This window comes from Nerophis lumbriciformis, linkage group LG04 (assembly GCF_033978685.3).
Source record: "Nerophis lumbriciformis linkage group LG04, RoL_Nlum_v2.1, whole genome shotgun sequence".
Classification (NCBI taxonomy): domain Eukaryota; kingdom Metazoa; phylum Chordata; class Actinopteri; order Syngnathiformes; family Syngnathidae; genus Nerophis; species Nerophis lumbriciformis.
The window spans coordinates 12129748-12150297 of record NC_084551.2 but is presented as its reverse complement, the minus strand read 5'-3'; the positions used below and the strand labels follow the sequence as shown (position 1 = coordinate 12150297).

The window sequence follows — 20550 nt, the reverse complement described above, 5'->3', positions numbered from 1 at the left end:
TTATTGTTGTCATTTGTGTGTTTTGTTTTGTACAGAACTGTGTGCCTGTGTATGAAAAGTGCTATATATAAAGTTTGATTTGAATTGATACATATATATGTATGCATACAATTGTACACATGGTAATATCAATGGTAAAAAAAATCTTAATGTTGTAAAAGACACAAATGTATATGGAGTTTGATTGGTTTCAAACAGAGGTAAAAACTATATACATATATATATTGCGGAGATGCATTTATCGCAGCCATGTTTGGAACCAATTAACAGCGACAAACAAGGGACTGTGTTCATATTCCCATCCTTCAAATTATTTAAAATTAAGTTCCAAATTCGGAATTCTGCATGTGGGCGTTCAAGGAAACAATCAACACAAAAACACACAAAAAATGACCTCACAATTAAAAACTAAATTGGTTGCTTTACTACTAGTTACATTAGGCTTCTACAGGGGGAATTTTGTTATGCGCCACTAAAATATTTTTGAAATAAAACAATTTAGATGTGATTGAGGAACCATTATTTTATTTCACAATATGAAAAGTATTACCATAAACAAGAACCAGTATGGAACTTATTTCTTCTTCTTCTTCTTTCCTTCTTTCTTCTTCTTCTTCTTGCCTTTCTTGTCTTCCACTTTCCTATAAATGCCGAAGCCTTTGCGGACCATGCAACCTCTCCACCAAGCCTGTACCTGTAAGGGTCGACACTACAATGAAGTTTTACATTTCCACCAGGTCTTCTACAGTACAGTATAGAATGGTAAAGTTATCCAATTAAACAAAGCACTAAGACTAGGCAAAAAACGGCCAGTAAAGCTGAACGGTTTCCCCTTTAGACCGCCCACAAGCTCATCAGTTCCCACTGGGGTGAGTTTTTCCTTGCCCTTATGTGGGCTCTGTACCGAGGATGTCGTTGTGGCTTGTGCAGCCCTTTGAGACACTTGTGATTTAGGGCTATATAAATAAACATTGATTGACATTGATTGATCAGTTGGCTACGCCATTTAATGCTAACGTGTGATTGGCCGTCCCAGCTGTCACTCCATCTGCTGGCGTGACCAAAAGTCTGCGTTATCTGCCACTGTAAATTGTTAACATGTTCTGCTTGGGTCACTTGAGTTAGACAGATTTTAATATCAGAGGTTTCCTTTACATGAATATTTAAGTCTGAGTCTGTGCACATGCATTCCTGTGTTTGGTAATTAGGTGCAGTGGAGGATCCAATGGGACACCATTAATGAATTAATAAATACATATTTAAATTATTGTGTTGATGTGTTATTAGGTATATTTGGAATCAAATACATAAATATGCTACTAAATGTGCTATTATTTTGTAATGTCAAAGTCAATTTGAATTTTTAATCATGTAAAGATTATCCTGATATTTATTTAATTCATTATTTCCTGATTTAATTAATATTGATTTCCTTATTTCATGATTTATTTAATGATTTAATGATATATTTGTATTATTTCATGATTAAATAAACTATTTCATGATTGAAATAATTATTTAATTATTTAATGATTTTATTGAATCATTTCAAGAACTTGTGTGTCAGCGCTTCATGAATTAATCTTATCTGTAAATGTCAGCAGGCAGATCCTGAAACCTGATTGTGGAACCCTTCGACCAGAGAAGCAGAGGAGTATTAGTTTATATATTGGTCTGAAAGTGTGGAAATAACTCCGACAACTTCAAAAAATAGCTCTAATTTAACTGCTACACGCTCTGGATTATCAGGTCTTGCTTTCACGTACTCCGCAAGGTCTAAAAAGTACAAATATATTCTCATTTGACGTCATATTTTGAAAGATTCTCAAAGTTCCAGGCTTCAGACCAACATAATCATTGGACGAGATTTGAACGAGCCCCGCCCACTGACTTTGATGTTCAATCAATTCATGAAACGCTGACACACAGGTTCATTAAATAAACAAATAAATCATGAAATAATCAATTCACCCTAAAATAATGAAATAATGAAATCAGCAATTCATTAAATTATATTGAAATCCATCCATCTATCCATTTTATACCAGTTAATTGATAAAATATTGCAATAAATAATTAGATGATTGAATCAATAACATAATAAAGTCAATGGTAAAATATTGAAATAATTAGATCAATAAATCATTAAAAATAATCAAATCATTTATTAATAATAATGAAATCATTCATTTAAATTATTACATAATTAAATGTACTTTTACATTAAATACATGAATGACACATTTAATAACACATTTATGTATTTAATTCCAATTACAATTTATTAATGACACAGTTTAAGTAGTTTTCAAAATTACACACACACGCACCACCACCACCTCTGAAATAAAGATTTAGTCCCTACGCGTTTCTTTCTATTAATCTGCAGTATTTATTAACAGTGATTATTTTGTGTTCTCCCCATTGCATTCCCACTGTGGAGCAGAAGTGATGTTTTTGTAGACCAAATTATTTACTAGATGGTTGCTAAGCATGGTATTCGGTTGCCATGGAATCCTCAAATGTGCGTACCAAACTTTACTGTAGTGCTTGGTGGAAATGGAGCTTCAGTTCCATCAACCCACCAACTATCAGAGGTTAATGGCTCCAAATAAATGTTGTTACCTTGATTGAAGCTATTTTCCTAAGCTCCAGCTGGCGAAGTCTCTCCTGCTCCTCCCATTCTTCTTTCACCACCTCTTCCATCTCGCTGTACTAAATACACGTGTACAACTTATGAATCCCGGTTCATGCTGACCTTCTGCCCTGTTTAAGCATTTACCTTCTTCTGCATAGCGGTCAGTTTCTCCAAGTTGGTTGCTCTTCTGTAGCGCGTGCTGGTGAGATGCTGCTCCTTCTCCTGCATGTTCTGCTCTGTGCACTCCTGCCACTGTCGCAGCTGATCTTGCAACTCCTGCTCAACAAAGAGGAACACGATGAGCTTGGGTTACAAGGTAAGACAATGGGCATAGTAAGCTAGAGAAAGTGTAATTTCCTAAATGAGTGTGAATACTGAGAATATTGAAAAGTAGAACACTTGTTAATCTATCATTGCATAAAGTACCCCTTGAATAGGATGTGAAAATATCCTGTGAGAGTAGAAGGATAATTTTTTTGTTTTTTTGCAATATTACAAAAAATACCTATCATGCTAATATAAATATTTGTTTAACCACAAGCACATATAGGACTGTAGCTGAAGCAAAGCAAACCTGTTTTTCAATCTGCTCTATTTAGTACAACTACATGCTAAAGGAAAAATGGATTGGTTTTAAGTTAGTTTGGAGACAAAGTAGACAATCTAGGGAATTCTAGATCCCTTAGTAGAGGGAGATACAAATTTAGAGTTGCCAAGCGACAGCCTCAAAACTGGCAAGATTTGAAGAGTCTATAAAGAGGAAGGGACCAAAATTTCACATTTCAGCAAAATTTCTCAATGTGGTTTCAAAAACAATTCTATAGAAATGAAACTTGGATATACTGTAATCAGTGTACAGTTTGGAAAGCAGTATACTGTATATTTACTGGTATCTGGAATCATTTATATATGAAGACGCTATGTCAAAATCGATTTGTCTAAGTCTGTTTATTTTAAAATAATATATTGTAGTATGTTTAGGGCCTCACCGACTCCCCGAAAAACAGAGTTTCACTGTACATCTCAGCTTACGACTCGAGTCCCCCAACTCTGTGTTTTTTGGGATACAAGGTGTCTCTCGGCTAATTGATAGTTCATGCTTAAATCTAGTCTAAATGCTGGTGCCAGAGCTTCTTTGGTCCTAATTAGGGATGTCCGATAATATCGGCCTGTGTTAAAATGTAATATCGGAAATTATCAGTATCGTTTTTTTTATTATCGGTATCGGTATTTTTTATTTTTTTTATTTTTTTATTTAATCAACATAAAAAACACAAGATACACTTACAATTAGTGCACCAACCCAAAAAACCTTCCTCCCCCATTTTACACTCATTCACACTCATTCACACAAAGGGTTGTTTCTTTCTGTTATTAATATTCTGGTTCCTACATTATATATCAATATATATCAATACAGTCTGCAAGGGATACAGTCCGTAAGCACACATGATTGTGCGTGCTGCTGGTCCACTAATAGTACTAACCTTTAACAGTTAATTTTACTAATTTTCATTAATTACTAGTTTCTATATAACTGTTTTTATATTGTTTTACTTTCTTTTTTATTCAAGAAAATGTTTTTAATTTATCTTATTTTATTTTAAAAATTAAAAAGTACCTTATCTTCACCATATCTGTTTGTCCAAATTAGGCATAATAATTTTTTTTTAAAGTACCTTATCTTCACCATATCTGTTTGTCCAAATTAGGCATAATAATGTGTTAATTCCACGACTGTATATATCAGTATCGGTTGATATCGGTATCGGTTGATATCGGTATCTGTAATTAAAGAGTTGGACAAAATCGGAATATCGGATTTCGGCAAAAAGCCATTATCGGACATCCCTAGTCCTAATCTACTAAAGGTTTTTGTGTATTAAAACAAGTGCAAACTTGATAGCACACGCAAAGCTGATCTGCTATGATTGAATCTCTTAAGCGGGCAAAATAGAAGGCGCAATCCATTTAACATGTCTGTCTTCCTGAATATGCAGAATAAATATGCTGATCATCAAAATGTCAACAATACTGGGAAGAGACGATGCAAATATAACTATTAAGCATGGAATGTGATCTATCAGGGCTGAAACTGTTCCGCGGGCGCTACTTTGCATCTTTATTTAGCACGTCTGAAATCTGCATGCAACCTGACACATGTGATCGCGCTACAAAGACAAATAGGCAGACAATAACTCATCCTACGTGTGTGTCACTGTAAACATGGTTTGATTGATTGATTGATTGAAACTTTTATTAGTAGATTGCACAGTTCAGTACATATTCCGTACAATTGACCACTAAATGGTAACACCCGAATAAGTTTTTCAACTTGTTTAAGTCTGGGTCCACTTAAATCAATTCATGGTAAATAAATACAAATAAAACATATTAGACATATCATCACATCATTTTATAATTTTATAGCTGTGGAAGACTTAAACGGGTCATAATATGATTTGTTTCCCACATTTAATACATTTCCTTATGGTTTACATAGCATGTAATGGTGGTTATTTGGTCAACATTTTGCATAGATTATGTTGAACCGACCGTTTTTATGATGCTTTCTGACCGTCTCTTTAGAATGCTTCATTTTGTGGGCGGTCATTTTTTTTATTTTTAGCGCTTCCATAACGAGTCTATTGACAGATATAAGTTAGAATTGTACACTACGTTTTATTAGAAATGGCAACAGCAGAGGATGCATGTGCATGTATGAGCCAGTCTGCCCCACAACAAGAGGATGGAGAAAAAAAGAGCTTATCGACTACTCGCGCAAAGCTCTCTGGGTAAAACTTTACCAAATGTACGCTGACAAGATAGGGCAGAAAACGTCACAGGACAGAACAAATTCTAAACGGCTCATTTGGTGGAAGAATGAAGGAATATTGCTGCAATGCCTTCCATGTTTGATTTCACATTTTCTGGACTTATGGGGATCCCAAATACACAACAGCAGGTACCATCAGGTTACAAAAGTTTTTTTTGCAATATCAAGTCCCTTTAAGGGGCTGATTAAAACACATTCAATGGATGCATTTTGATGTCTTCTGGTGTTTTATTTTTGTTGGTGTTAATTTTTATTTTTATTTAAGAAAATATATTATAAACGTAATTCCGAAAAAACGTCTTGCAATATGCATTTTCTTGCGTTGGGATCATTCAAAATGCATGAATGCGCTGCAATGCTGTACGCCTCCCTGCAAAGCGCACTGTCAGTGTGCTAAAAGTAGTTTTTGTTGTATAGTTGTATAGATTGCAATTTTATATTGCCCAAAAAAGTGGCACAGATTATAGATGTGTGCTTGTTTGTATGTTCAACATCATTGCAAAAACTAACAGTTTTTCCATGATGAAGCCGCTTACTGCACGCAAAATCCTCATCTAAATAGGTCTGTTTGCACCACTTTTGCGCATGCTACATACAGTCTTAGAAGATCACACTAAGAGTACATGCAATGTTATAGTTTGCGCACACTATTTAGCGCTTGGCATTTGGATCTTAGAAGATCAGGCTCTTCTTAAGAGTATAAATTGTTGGAGCTTTGGCATCATCATTTAGACTTGATCTGACCAATCTAAGAGCATGAGCATGAACTGATGAAGCCTGCTGGAATAAGAGGCAAAGCGTCGTCAAAGACAAACTCAACAGCCCAGTTGCAATCGATTGAGTGCGCTGAAAATACAATGACTTGGTCGAATGACAACATTCCATAGACAAACAAAGTGATTTGTTTTCAAGATGTTCATTTTTCTTTTTAAAACACATGTTGCATATTAAAATGTTGTTTTTGGAGCCTATAACATAATAATGCCATTTATATTAATTTCAATGGGTAATAGTGATTTGCGATGCAATTAATTTGGGTTACGAGTTCCATCACAGAACCAATTCAACTCGTAAGCCGAGCAACAACAGTATATGTATTGTTTAGTAACATGTGAGAACTGCTGAGGTTCTTGTCAAGTTACTTAAACATAACTTTGTCTTTATTTTTTCTCATTATTTTTCAATGTTATTTTTATTTGTGTCCCTAATACTAATACGAATGGAATAATAGCTCAAGGCTTTTTCTAAGACCAATACTGACCTGATGTTGTTTCTTCAGGAATTTTATTGATTCTTCATGAATTCTCTCCTGCAGCTTCAACTGATCATTCAGCACCTAAAAGACAGAGTGTTAATTATGGTTATGGTTTGAGTTTATTTCGAACGTGCATACAATTACAACATGATAAGGCACAATTTCCAGTTTCTCTTTTCAACATGTTCCAAAAGGCGTAAGAAGAAGCAGATCTTATTTAAACGTATACTCCTTATTATATTACATAGCAATTGCTAACTCTTTTGTTGACTTCCTGTTCTCTATGTGTTCACAATATACTCCATAAATAATAACATAAAATAAAATAAATATTTCAAGTATTTCATATAATGAGATGAAATACTTGCAACACTTATTTTATCAATAAGTTCAAAATGTTTAGCATGGTTTGTCTTCTTCTTCTTCTTGGTACTTTGTAAACACTTTGAGTTTGAACAGTTTCTTAAACTGGATTACATTATTTGATTTGTTTACTTAATCCATTCCATAACTTAATTACACATACTGATATACTAAATGTTTTGAGTGTTGTACGTGCATATATGCTTGAAGTTACATTTTTCTCTGAGGTTATGATTCTCCTCTTTTGTTGAGAAGAATTGTTGTATTCTCTTCGGTAACAGGTAAAAGTTTGCTTTGTGCAACATTTTAGCAGTTTGCAAATTCCCTATATGGTGGAATTTCAATATTTTTGATTCAATAAAGAAAAGGTTTGAATGTTCTCCGTATCCAACATAATTTATTATTTTAACTTGTCTTTTTTGTAACACGGTTAGTGACTGAAGCATACTTTTGTAGTTATTTCCCTATATTTCTTCACAATAACTCAGATATGATAACACTAATGTAAAGTTAAATGTAAATATCATGTTACTATATATACTACTATACTACTACTGCTTGGAGAATCAGCACCTCCAAGTCCGAGTCCATAGTTCTCGCCCGGAAAAGGGTGGAGTGCCATCTCCGGGTTGGGGAGGAGATCTTGCCCCAAGTGGAGGAGTTCAAGTACCTCGGAGTCTTGTTCACGAGTGGGGGAAGAGTGGATCGTGAGATCGACAGGCAGATCGGTGCGGCGTCTTCAGTAATGCGGACGCTGTATCGATCCGTTGTGGTGAAGAAGGAGCTGAGCCGGAAGGCAAAGCTCTCAATTTACCGGTCGATCTACGTTCCCATCCTCACCTATGGTCATGAGCTTTGGGTTATGACCGAAAGGACAAGATCACGGGTACAAGCGGCCGAAATGAGTTTCCTCCGCCGGGTGGCGGGGCTCTCCCTTAGAGATAGGGTGAGAAGCTCTGCCATCCGGGGGGGGGGGGGGGGGGGCGCAAAGTAAAGCCGCTGCTCCTCCACATCGAGAGGAGCCAGATGAGGTGGTTCGGGCGTCTGGTCAAGATGCCACCCAAACGCCTCCCTAGGGAGGTGTTTAGGGCACGTCCGACCGGTAGGAGGCCGTGGGGAAGACCCAGGACACGTTGGGAAGACTATGTCTCCCGGCTGGCCTGGGAACTCCTCAGGGTCCCACAAGAAGAGCTGGACGAAGTGGCTGGGGAGAGGGAAGTCTGGGCTTCTCTGCTTAGGCTGCTGCCCCCGCGACCCGACCTCGGATAAGCGGAAGAAGATGGATGGATGGATGGATGGATATATATACTATATGAACATAAAGGGTCAGGCCGCACTTGTGGGAATAATCAAAGACATATAACAGATGAATTGTTGCTCTCACCTGTACTTGGTCTTCAAGTCGCTTCTCAGCTTCCCTCATCTCATTTTGAGTTTTCTGGAGCTGCTGCTCAATGTTTCTCTCCTCAAGACTCTTCCTTTCAGCGTTTGACTCGTTCAGCCGATGCAGCCGATCTTTGACATCCTCATACAGTGTTTGCAGTTCCTGACCGACAGGGAAAAAGTTTGAGGTTTAAAATACATACTTTGTCTTCATCAATTCTGGAAATGGATAAAGGGATGTTTAGATATGCCCTCTCACCTTCATTTGATTTGCTTTCTGTTGGAGCTCCGCTTGTTGCTTTGGTAACGTCCGTCTCCTCTTCTCCATCTCCTTCTTTGCTTCCCTGGGAGCAAGACACTCACATTACTTACATAACATATATCCTACAACTTGTCCACACGTGTGAATTGGTGTTTGCCTATTTGTGTTCTGTGATGAGTGGTGGTTCTAACTAAAATGGCACCCTGGGTAGTCACATGCATGTGGCATCCCACAGCTAGAAACACCCTTGCCTGTGATTGACTGGCAGCCTCTCACCTCAGTCAGCAGGGATAGGCTAGTGACACTGAACACGCGGTAGAAAATGAATGGATGTTCATATTTACATACATTTTTGGACAAGATTTGATATTGAAAAATGAAAATAGTCTTGATTGTGTTGCGGATGTCTTGCGGCCACTGGTAATAAAAAATAGCACATTTGTGTCGGTGTTACTGCACAGTGCATTAAAGTCTCATTGGATATGCTGACATCTGTCATGGCGTCATATACATGATAGTTTGAAATGTTTTTCTTTTGTATTATTTGCAATAATAGTGCATTCACGTCACAGATGGCAATGCCGATTTTCATTTAAAAATAAATAAATATCAAACAATACAGAAAATGTAAGATAAAATCAACACTAATCAATTCCTACCATTGCGTTGTATTTTGGTAAGGATTCAGATAAATGTAATTAATTGTCAAGTGTGCAGGGTTTGTTTCAATCTGTTGAAGAACCTTTTGCTGCTCTCGGCATTCTTTTCCTGGTCCTGTCCGTGCACTACCTGTAGCAGACAGCTGAAGCTCTGCTTCTCTTCCAGCTCACCTTGTAATTTGGACACCTGCTGTGAGATATAGTGACTACACCAACAAAACAAAGACAGTTAGGTTCACAAGAAGACTTGAGATGGAACCCAATTCAGATCTACTGGGTCTGTAAGGACCATTGCTCCTTACGTGCTTGCTTGTGTGTGGTGTGCAACAATCATTGGTACTTTAACTTTAACTTTTTTTTTTTTTTTTTTTTTTTTAAAGTTAAGTTAAAGTTAAAGTACCAATGATTGTCACACACACACTAGGTGTGGCGAAATTATTCTCTGCATTTGACCCATCACCCTTGATCACCCCCTGGGAGGTGAGGGGAGCAGTGGGCAGCAGCGGTGGCCACACCCGGGAACAATTTTTGCTGATTTAACCCCCAATTCCAACCCTTGATGCTGAGTGCCAAGTATCAAATCAAATCAAATCAACTTTATTTATAAAGCACATTTAAAATTTACCACAGTGGTAGCCAAAGTAGGGAGGTAATGGGTCCCATTTTTATAGTCTTTGGTGTGACTCGGCCGGTTTGAACTCAAACACTTACCAGTCTCGTTTCACCTTTTTTACTTTGGCCTAAAGACAGAAAATGGTAATTGTATTTACAATATGATCACTATACTGCATGCCGTGGACTGTTAAGCTGTCACCTGTCGCTCTTCAGTGCTGCACTCCCTGTGGATCTGGATCGTCAGAGCATGTTCCAGTATGTCCAACTGGTCTGAGCACTCCTCCAGTACAGCTGCCAGTCTGAAACTCTGAATCTGGGACAAATACATCTGTGGACAGGTTTATATAATTGAGTGAAAATAAATCAGGCTGCATGCAATACTGAATCTGGACACTGGAGTGCACTTAAAAACCCATCCATCCATCCATTCATTTTCTACCGCTTATTCCCTTCGGGGTCGCGGGGGGCGCTGGAGCCTATCTCAGCTACAATCGGGCGGAAGGCGGGGTACACCCTGGACAAGTCGCCACCTCATCGCAAGGCCAACACAGATAGACAGACAACATTCACACTCACATTCACACACTAGGGCCAATTTAGTGTTGCCAATCAACTTATCCCCAGGTGCATGTCTTTGGAGGTGGGAGGAAACCGGAGTACCCGGAGGGAACCCACGCAGTCACGGGGAGGACATGTGTCACTGAAAACACCAGAATTATAAACAATCCATCCATCCATTTTCTACCGCTTGTCCCTTTTGGGGTCGCAGGGAGTGCTGGAGCCTATCTTTAACCTCTAAAGGCCTTAGTGGCCACATGAGTGGACAGCACCTTTTAGCTCTTATTTCCAAAATTGTGTACACTACTGAATTGGGGTCTTATGGCCCTTATGTTGACACTTATACTGCCATCTGGTGGTGTCAGAGGAGTATAACATATATTGGAATTTGGGGAAAAAAAGTTTAAAAATAAGAATTAGCATGTCACTAAACATGAAGTACACGTTTGTTACTCATGGACTAAAAGTACACCATATAAAAAGATGATTCTTAGTTTTTCATTCTAATTAGGGTCCAATAAGCCCAAATAGCAAACAGAAAAAAAAAAAAAAAGCATGTAAACAAACAGCTTGGGCCTTAAGAGGTTAAGACATCCATCCATCCATTTTTTACCGCCCTTTGGGATCGCGGGGGCGCTGGAGCCTATCTCAGGAAGGCGGGGTACACCCTGGACAAGTCGCCACCTCATCGCAGGGTCAACACAGATAGACAGACAACATTCACACTCACATTCACACACTTGGGCCAATTTAGTGTTGCCATTCAACCTATCCCCAGGTGCATGTCTTTGGAAGTGGGAGGAAGCTGGAGTACCCGGAGGGAACCCACGCAGTCACGGGGAGAGCATGCAAATTCCACACAGAAAGATCCCGAGCCCGGGATTGAACCCAAGACTACTCAGGACCTTAGTATTGTGAGGCAGACGCACTAACCCCTCTACCACCGTGCTGCCCGAGGTTAAGACAGTAAATAATTAAAAAAAATAGAAAGGTATTTTCCTTTGTAATATATAAAATAATAATACATATATAATATAATATAATATTACTGAAAATAATGATTTAGTTGATATTTAGCATTTTTAGTAAGGTAAATAAGTCACAAAACTGACATAACACATCTTACTATGAGGCAGGTGATCACGTGTCGCGCTCAGCCAATCAGTGAAGATGAATGACAAGCACAGGAAATACAGAATAAGACTGTAATTAAAAGATTCATTGTACTGCTGTGAATAACTAAAATGATATGTTTTCTTTAAATTCAAGACACACACAACAAAGAAAACTTTCCTAACAGTTACGTCGGCGCGTCGTAAAGAAAAACACGACGAGTGACGCCGCATATCCGCCATGTTCTCCTCGACCGAGTTAATGTCGAGCTACTATTTCTATTGTTTATACCGTCGTGTTATTACACTGCGAATTACAATATGGACGTGTAAAAGAAATGAACTTACGTCCATAACAGGACGTCATAGTCCAGTCAAAGCAACGCTTGAGAATCTAGTGTTGCAAAGTAAACAATGCACTTTCCGTCCAGTCGAGCCAGAGCGGGTGGTTGATACGTTTCTATGGTAACGCCGGTAAGGTGGTGCAAAATCTGACCAATCAGAACAGCGAGCGACAAAACCAACCCACTGCACTGCATTGTATTGCTCAAATAAGTCCAAATATATCCAGATACTCATTATTTGGAGACATAAGCATGGGTTTGTGAGCAAATCATCTCTACCAAAATTACCTTAAAAACAGAAGAAAGATAGCAAAGTGGAGGTATTGCATTTATTTTTGTTCATTTGTTGCACTCTGGCCAAGGAATTTGAGTTTGAAGATAATACACACTGAAGATACAAGTGAAACTGTTCATGCATGACGCTGTTTCTCCTTGTGGACTTCTCCAGCCTTCCTCCAACCTACAAACACCATCAAGGCAACACAATTGAAACACGTCATTCAGCAAAAACAACTTGTACACTCACTGTAGATGACATGTTAACATACTAGTGTGACCACTAATATATTCAAACTTTTAAGGCAAAACAAAACAAAATGAAGCCAACATTTAGGAAGTCAGTTTCTGGATCGCAAAGGAAGGCATAATAACAGCATGTATTAAATTTGTTGAGCTGAGTGTGTGTTGTCAAAAAAAACTGTAATACAGTCGTAGGCATTGTATGTAATGTACAATGCACAATTTTAAACAGCACTTATAAATAATGAATGATGTGAAAACTAAAGTAAATGTGACGTAGAATAATTACTGCAATGATACTGCCAAAAAGAAACAGCCGGTTAAAATAGCCAAATATAAAAATGTAGAGAATGCAGCTATTTAAAATCAAATATAATTAATATAAGAAGTAAATAAATAAACGTTAGAAAGCATGACTTCCAACATCAATATTGGCACATTTGTGTCATAAAAGTTTGTACACCAGCTATGCAATTATTGGTTTGTACAAGAGATTTATAGATGTTGTTATCATTATTATTATGCTTTAGACACAACCTTAATTTAAAAAAGGTCACGGCACCAATGCAACGTTCAAATCAAGACACTTGTGGATACTGTTTACCATACAAACCACACAAGGAGGTACTTTTACGAATGTTAGCAATTTTGTTTGTCTGCTTGTTCATTCCTAAATACTTAGAACCTTGGCGGGAAAGGGTTTGGAGAGTTTGTTGGAGTATTATGTCAGACCTTCCCTCGGGTCAAATGGAGTAGAAAATACAGGGCGTCCATAAAGTCTCATTACAATTTAACAAATATATTTTAAAAGTAAACAAATAGACAAGTCTGTGGAAGTTATTACAGAATATCGAAGTCTTTTGCATGGTTTGATACATATCGGCAAGGTTATTTGGGCGATGTCCCATATCTTTTCTTCCAAACACAATATTTTTCAACAAAATAGTAATAGGTTCAGGGAAGTGAATGCATGAATGAATGAATGAATGTTTGATATAAAAACCTAATGTGTTTAAACATTTTAATAACCATGCAGTATAGAAAATAATTCTGATTTACATATCTCATCCATTGCTTTTGTAATACAGTGGTACCTCAAAACATTTGACTTTACATGCTAGCATTAGCTTACACCTAGAGTTCGACATAACTTTGTTTTCCCAACCATGGAAAGGATTAGAAGGACAGTGCTAAGAAGAAGAAGCAGATGATATTCAATGAAAAAAATAAATAAATAATCAAAAACATGATTGAGCATGTAGCTCGCTAACTTGGCGAAGCAATTCAAATGTATCACTGCTAGTCTGTACCATATTGAATCCCAATGAGTCGATACGACAGCCAAAAATGTTAAAATATTATCTACAGTAAACAGCGGACATTTATTTATGAAACTATGGAAAAGCTGCTGATGGTGTGTTTGAGGAAAAGCAGCTGGAAGGAGTTGAAGTCCACTGTCCAGGGTAATTGCTTTATTATTACGTTACTTCTTACTTATATTGTTTTTATACAATATGTCTTATATATAAAATATTTTTTTTCTTTTGAAATGGCATGTGATATGTTTTAAGGGGCCCAAACACTAATTCATTGATTTCAATTCATTTCAATGGGAGGAGTTGTTTTAAAGTACAAGTGTTTTTAGTTAAGCGCTCTGTCACAGAACCAATTAATAAGTTGAGGTACTACTGTATATTTTTTACATTGTAAAGAGACTTTGTGGACAACAGGTATTTCACTTTATGGCACTACATCTGCACAAAAAAAGATTTTAGTTAATAAAAGAATGAATGAAACGAGCCACTTTAAATAATGAAAATGTGATCATTTGTCCAAAATGTATAGTTTCGATAAATCTGACTGTCACTCTTTACCCCATGACCACTGCGCAGGCCTCGTGTTCCCCACGTTGTGACAGCTCAAGGAGCTCAGACAGTCTTTCTTCTGTCTTGTGCTTATTAGTTTCAGTGTGAGCTGGGGTGGATCACTCTGAGAGGAAAGTACAGACAAACATTGTGTTTCCTCTCTTTTTTCTAAGTTCTCGAGTAGACATTAAAGGGTTATCCATAATGATAAAAAATAATTCAGTAGAGGAGCTGTACATGATGGCGAGGACACATCAACAAAGCCCTCATCCACCCCAGAGTTGTATTATTTATGGCTGTGGTACATACAGAGACGTCTCGAGTTTAGATCTCACTGATTGTTCGCTCAGTGGGCCGGTACTCCTCCCTTCCTTTAGGCGAGGACATGTATAAGGATTGCGTCTTGCGTTTTAAACGAGCTCTTTTAGTGGCAAGAGACAGGCTGTGCTTGCTGGAGGCGATAATGTCACAGATGAATTTCTTGCAGTCGACACACACCTCCATGGTGGCCCAGTCCTCGGTCAGCTCTGGTGGAAGCTCTAGCGCTTCATGAGACTTTAAGGAGCCGTGCTTGGATAGCCTGAAAACAAAACAGAAACCCTGTTATCAAAGTCCATGAATGCAATAATAAAAAATAAAAATGCCTAGTGTGAGTACGCCATCATACCTGTTACTGTATTATTTCAGGTTTGAATTTGTCAGTTAAAGGAGCCATGACGTCCAGATGACCAAAATTTCACTAAAATTTATTTTTTACTCCTAAAAAGTAAATCTGCACGGCAGTCATTTACGATAATATCAATCAGTTGTTGAGTAGCCGGTAGATAACTAACTGTACTTGGAACGCCCCAATTCCATCGCCAGACTCAATATGCTGCCCCCTTTGATTGATTGATTGAGACTTTTATTAGTAGGTTGCACAGTGAAGTACATATTCCTTACAATTGACCACTAAATGGTAACACCCGAATAAGTTTTTCAACTTGTTTAAGTCGGGGTCCACTTAAATTGATTCATGATACGGATATATACTATCAGATATGTACTATCATCATAATACAGTCATCACACAAGATAATCACATTGAATTATTTACATTATTTACAATCTGGGGTGTGGAGGGGGGTGGTGGGGGGTTCGGTTTGGTTGTTATCATCAGTCATCAACAATTGAGAACAGAGAAATGGATATTGGAACAGTGTAGGTCTGACTTGGTAGGATATGGACAGCAAGTAGTGGGCAGAGAGAGAGAGAGAGAGAGAGAGAGAGAGAGAGAGAGAGAGAGAGAGAGAGAGAGAGAGAGAGAGAGAGAGAGATCAGAAGGCATAAGAAAAAGTATCTGCATTTGATTGTTTACATTTGATTATTAACAATCCGGGGAGGGTGTTAGTTTAGGGTTGTAGCTGCCTGGAGGTGAACTTTCATTGCGGTTTTGAAGGAGGATAGAGATGCACTTTCTTTTATACCTGTTGGGAGCGCATTCCACATTGATGTGGCATAGAAAGAGAATGAGTTAAGACCTTTGTTAGTTCGGAATCTGGGTTTAACGTGGTTAGTGGAGCTCCCCCTGGTGTTGTGGTTATGGCGGTCATTTACGTTAAGGAAGTAGTTTGACATGTACTTCGGTATCAGGGAGGTGTAGCGGATTTTATAGACTAGGCTCAGTGCAAGTTGTTTTACTCTGTCCTCCACCCTGAGCCAGCCCACTTTGGAGAAGTGGGTAGGAGTGAGGTGGGATCTGGGGTGGAGGTCTAGAAGTAATCACAACTGTGTCTATTTTGGGGGAAATTTTACTTTTCTTTTAATCGTTTTTATGTTCAGAGCTATAGTAATAGGAGCCAATGTATTCAGCATTAGAGGGGCCATTCAAGGGACAAAATCAGTCCCCAATCCTTTGTTTTAAAATAGTTTTCCTTACAGACCACCATATCAATTCAAACCAAAGCAGGGATCAGGATAAACGTCTTACTTGGACATGGTCTTGTGGATGCTTGGCCGTCGATGGCCACTGGAAGACTTCTCCGATTTGACTGCTGCTGCTCCAAAAGCCTTTCCAGCTCCTTTAGATTCTGCTTTGGAAGTCGGCGCTGCCGCTGCTTCAGCCACATCTGAAGTCAGCGGACCTCCAGCCACAGAGAGTCCCTGTCCTGCAGAAGTCATGGCACTTATCCTCTCCCTGGGAAGAGTGTTAGTAGAGCCGATGGAGTAGATGGGCAGGCTGGAATAAGGTTTGGATGGCAGTCTCATCTGTCAACATATGAAAGGTCTTAAAACTTGTTCCTATTGTAAATGATTACAACTTCCACAGAGGTTATGTTTCAAACACAAGTTCAAACTAAATGCTTTTAACAACGCAAAGCATCTGGAAATGTTTCAATTCTGTCATTTTAAATTTGGTGTCACAAAATGTAATTTTTAACGATTTGTTTTTCCATTTTGTTATACATTATGGCTTACCTTTTTGCAACACTGTGAACACACAGGCCTGTGAAAAGAAAAGAAGCAATGAATATTATACAATGTTTATATAGTTTTTTGTAGTGGGAGTGTGAATGGTACTTTACTTTTTGCAAAACTGGCAGACGTAAGACCAGGTGAAAAGGGAAAACCTTTTGGTTCGACAACAGAAGCAAAGCTGCAATGAGAATATACCAACATTACAATTACGCAACAATTGTTCAACATAACATAATATGTCGCAGTTCGTTTATGTCAATGACCCTCGGAGTGGCTGAGTAATGTTGACATAACCCAAACCGAAACCCAGAAATATACGTTGCTTGCAATTCTCCAAAGAAAAAAGGATAATTGGCCATAATATAACAACATTTTTGAAACTTTGGCAATTTGTTGACAGTGTTTTCCTCCATTTCTGCATATTTTTTATTTTGATTCTTCAGTTTTCCTACTAATAGTGTTTTATACTTTTATCCAACAAAGCTGCTTGAAGTTTTTGGGTGGCTAACCATCGGATAAATTTTAAATAGGTATATTTTGTTACTTGCTGTGGTAGAATCCAGGTTCATAATGCCATAGTTTTATTTTGAAGCTTACTTTGCACTGACCAGGAAGTCTCTGTGCATGTTTTAATGGTGTGTAACAAAATAATAGTTATGTTGTTGTTGGTTAGTGATAATGAAGAAGTTTGTCAACAAACAGAAATTACACTTTGGGTTTCAAACTATATGTTGACAAAAGTGGTCGGCCATGTATTTTGATTGGTAGGTCGACATAAGACGGGTTGTCGACATTAACGGGACAGACTTAAGCGGGTTCCACTGCAAACTATGAATAAAAAAATAGATTGAATGGTGCAATCCTATTGATGTACTGTATGTTGTTGTTGGTTGATTGAAGTGTGTTGACAGTGATGAAAGTAACATTTCTCAATTAAAAAAAACCTTACCTTTCCCTTTTTCATTGCCGTGTAGATTTCTTTATACTGCTGAAATTTCTCCAGCTCTGCCTTTACCAGCACCTGTCTGATGTGCATCACCTCCTCCACTGTCAGAGACAGACACTCCACAGGGAAACCAAATTCCTCCTGCAAACACACAAAAATACTTGCTTAATGTGAATTACCCAAGGGACACTATTACACTACACCCGGGGTGTCGAACTTGTTCTCATTGAAGGCCACATCGCAGTCATGGCTGCCCTCAGAGGGCCGCTTGTAGCAGTGAATGTAAGAATATAAAAGTATAATTGCCTCATAATATGTTATTGCCTATGCATTTGGTTATTAGATTTTTTTTACGTACAAATTGATGGATAACTTGCTTTGAAATCGTAAGTCAAGGTGACAAGCAGATATTTAAGTATTTATTGTTATTTTTACAAACTATCATACGGTATATAATAGTTATGAGTGCTAAAAAAATGTTTTTTTTAAAATCACATTAAAATCCCAATTTCTTAGTAATTAAAAAAAAAAAATATATATATTTTTTGACGAATTAATAAAAAATGAAAACAAAAATTTAGGCCATCTCTATGCTTACTTAGTGCACGTATGTGTCATAAATCAGCAACAAAAAGGAGGTTTTGCAACCTGTAAGCTGTCTTGTTTAGGTGTTTTTATTATTATACCAAATAATACATTGTAAAAAATCAGTTTAAATCGGTAGGAGGCCACGGGGAAGACCCAGGACACGTTGGGAAGACTATGTCTCCCGGCTGGCCTGGGAACGCCTCGGGGTCCCACGGGAAGAGCTGGACGAAGTGGCTGGGGAGAGGGAAGTCTGGGCTTCCCTGCTTAGGCTGCTGCCCCCGCGACCCGACCTCGGATAAGCGGAAGAAGATGGATGAATGGACAGTTTAAATCGAAAATCGTGTTGAATCGAGCATCGATTATGAATCAAATCCTCACCCTAAGAATCGGAATTGAATGGCAAGGTGCCCAAAGATTCACACCAATAACAATTGAATATTTCGATATATATATCAAAGTTTAAAACATATTACATTTCATGTATTACATACATTTGTTTCTGTCAAAATGGAAACAATGAAAACATTTAGTAAGAAAGATGAAGTATCCACATTATTCCCAGGCTTTCGCAGGCCACATTAAATGACGTGTTGGGCCGGATTTGGCACCCGGGCCTTCAGTTTGACACATGTGCACTACACTATTACAATGTACTGGATCATTACATACAACATATATACACGCAAGTCAGAAGCATTGGGCGTCACTGCCTGTAATACTGGCACTATTCGTAATGGAGAGATTACAATGTGGGGAATCTTAGTAAACAACACATTTTCAATGAGTGTGAAGTGAAGTGAATTACATTTATATAGCGCTTTTTCTCAAATGACTCAAAGCGCTTTACATTGTGAAACCCAATATCTAAGTTACATTTAAACCAGTGTGGGTGGCACTGGGAGCAGGTGGGTAAAGTGTCTTGCCCAAGGACACAACGGCAGTGACTAGGATGGCGGAAGCGGGGATCGAACCTGCAACCCTCAAGTTGCTGGCACGGCCGCTCTATCAACCGAGCTATACCGCCCCTAGAGTAGATAATGGGCAGACACTTTGAATGTACCATCCTGGTGACAAACTATTGTACCCCCACATGTAATTTGTAAGTATAACCTTGAGGGTAGAAAGGGGTGTCTGAAACAAAGGGCAACAAGTGCAAATCAATTTACAAACCCTGTTTCCATATGAGTTGGGAAGCCTAAAATACCACAACGGAGACCCCCGGACTGTTGAACAACTTAAGCTGTACATCAAGCAAAAATGGGAAAGAATTCCACCTGAGAAGCTTAAAAAATGTGTCTCCTCAGTTCCCAAACGTTTACTGAGTGTTGTTAAAAGGAAAGGCCATGTAACACAGTGGTGAACATGCCCTTTCCCAACTACTTTGGCACGTGTTGCAGCCATGAAATTCTAAGTTAATTATTATTTGCAAAAAAAAAAAAAAAGTTTATGAGTTTGAACATCAAATATCTTGTCTTTGTAGTACATTCAATTGAATATGGGTTGAAAAGGATTTGCAAGTCATTGTATTCCCTTTATATTTACATCTAACACAATTTCCCAACTCATATGAAATGGGGTTTGTATTATAAATGAGACATATTATTACATATTACACCAACTTAATTCCTATTAAACAAAGTTAAGGTGCCAATGTCTAGTTCAGATATCTGAGCATATATTGACCTATATATTACATTGGATTGTTTTAGCATCTTTAATGTACAAAATGTAACAACGTCATTTTGTCTTTTTGAACAAAAGACAGCTACCATGACCACCCCCGAACTGTGAACCATCACTGTAGACACTTTTCACCTTTGATCACTAAAGACACTTTAACTGCTGCTGCGACCAAATGTCACCTCCATATTTATACTGTTAACTGTCAATCAGAATGTGCAATAATGTTATGTTACTTACTGTGCCTTGTATATACATTTTTATTTTTATTTTTAGCTAAGTACCGTGTGACTTGTTGAAGGGTGGACTAGCAAAGTAAGATTTTCATTGTACGGCAAACTGTCTGTTTAACTGTGCATATGACAATAAACAATCTTGAATCTTGAATCTAGCGCCTGTATCCATTTTTGTATTCAGCCCTTGGTGGACTTGACAATATTTTGTGGGGGAGAACTATGCCTCTGAAGTTG

General features: G+C 38.0%; 2 protein-coding genes across 5 annotated transcripts in view; both read right to left on the bottom strand.

The window, feature by feature from the left end:
• Positions 1–516: 516 nt before the first annotated feature.
• Positions 517–12160, bottom strand: iqcg (IQ motif containing G). Of its 2 annotated transcripts, none has more exons than XM_061944665.2 (10): positions 12030–12160; positions 10211–10339; positions 10108–10136; positions 9480–9602; positions 8735–8819; positions 8477–8638; positions 6736–6810; positions 2783–2914; positions 2626–2715; positions 517–694 (listed from the first exon to the last, which is right to left on the bottom strand). In XM_061944665.2, exons 1-10 carry the CDS (start codon positions 12033–12035, stop codon positions 575–577), a joined length of 951 nt encoding a protein of 316 aa, XP_061800649.1. In that variant the 5' UTR covers positions 12036–12160; the 3' UTR covers positions 517–574. The 2 variants fall into 2 exon arrangements, with proteins under 2 accessions (XP_061800649.1, XP_061800656.1); XM_061944672.2 differs by lacking the exon at positions 12030–12160 and adding an exon at positions 11696–11960.
• Positions 12161–14387: 2227 nt separating this feature from the next.
• spire1b (spire-type actin nucleation factor 1b) overlaps positions 14388–20550 on the bottom strand; it is a 67145-nt gene continuing 60982 nt past the window's right edge. For all 3 annotated transcript variants that reach the window (XM_061949005.2, XM_061949012.2, XM_061949019.2), the window contains 5 exons: positions 17816–17953; positions 16974–17044; positions 16867–16894; positions 16379–16656; positions 14388–14989 (listed from right to left, as the gene is read on the bottom strand). In XM_061949005.2, coding sequence (XP_061804989.1) covers positions 14734–14989; positions 16379–16656; positions 16867–16894; positions 16974–17044; positions 17816–17953 — 771 coding nt within the window. In that variant the 3' untranslated portion in view covers positions 14388–14733. The remainder of the gene's footprint in view (positions 14990–16378; positions 16657–16866; positions 16895–16973; positions 17045–17815; positions 17954–20550) is intronic.

What these genes read in the sequence shown, in the direction of transcription:
- iqcg (XM_061944665.2), bottom strand. An exon ending in AGAAAGCAAATCAAATGAAG is followed by an intron (nt 8,639 to 8,734) that starts GTGAGAGGGCAT and finishes CCTGTCGGTCAG; the next exon opens with GAACTGCAAACACTGTATGA. An exon ending in GACTTGAAGACCAAGTACAG is followed by an intron (nt 6,811 to 8,476) that starts GTGAGAGCAACA and finishes TCTGTCTTTTAG; the next exon opens with GTGCTGAATGATCAGTTGAA.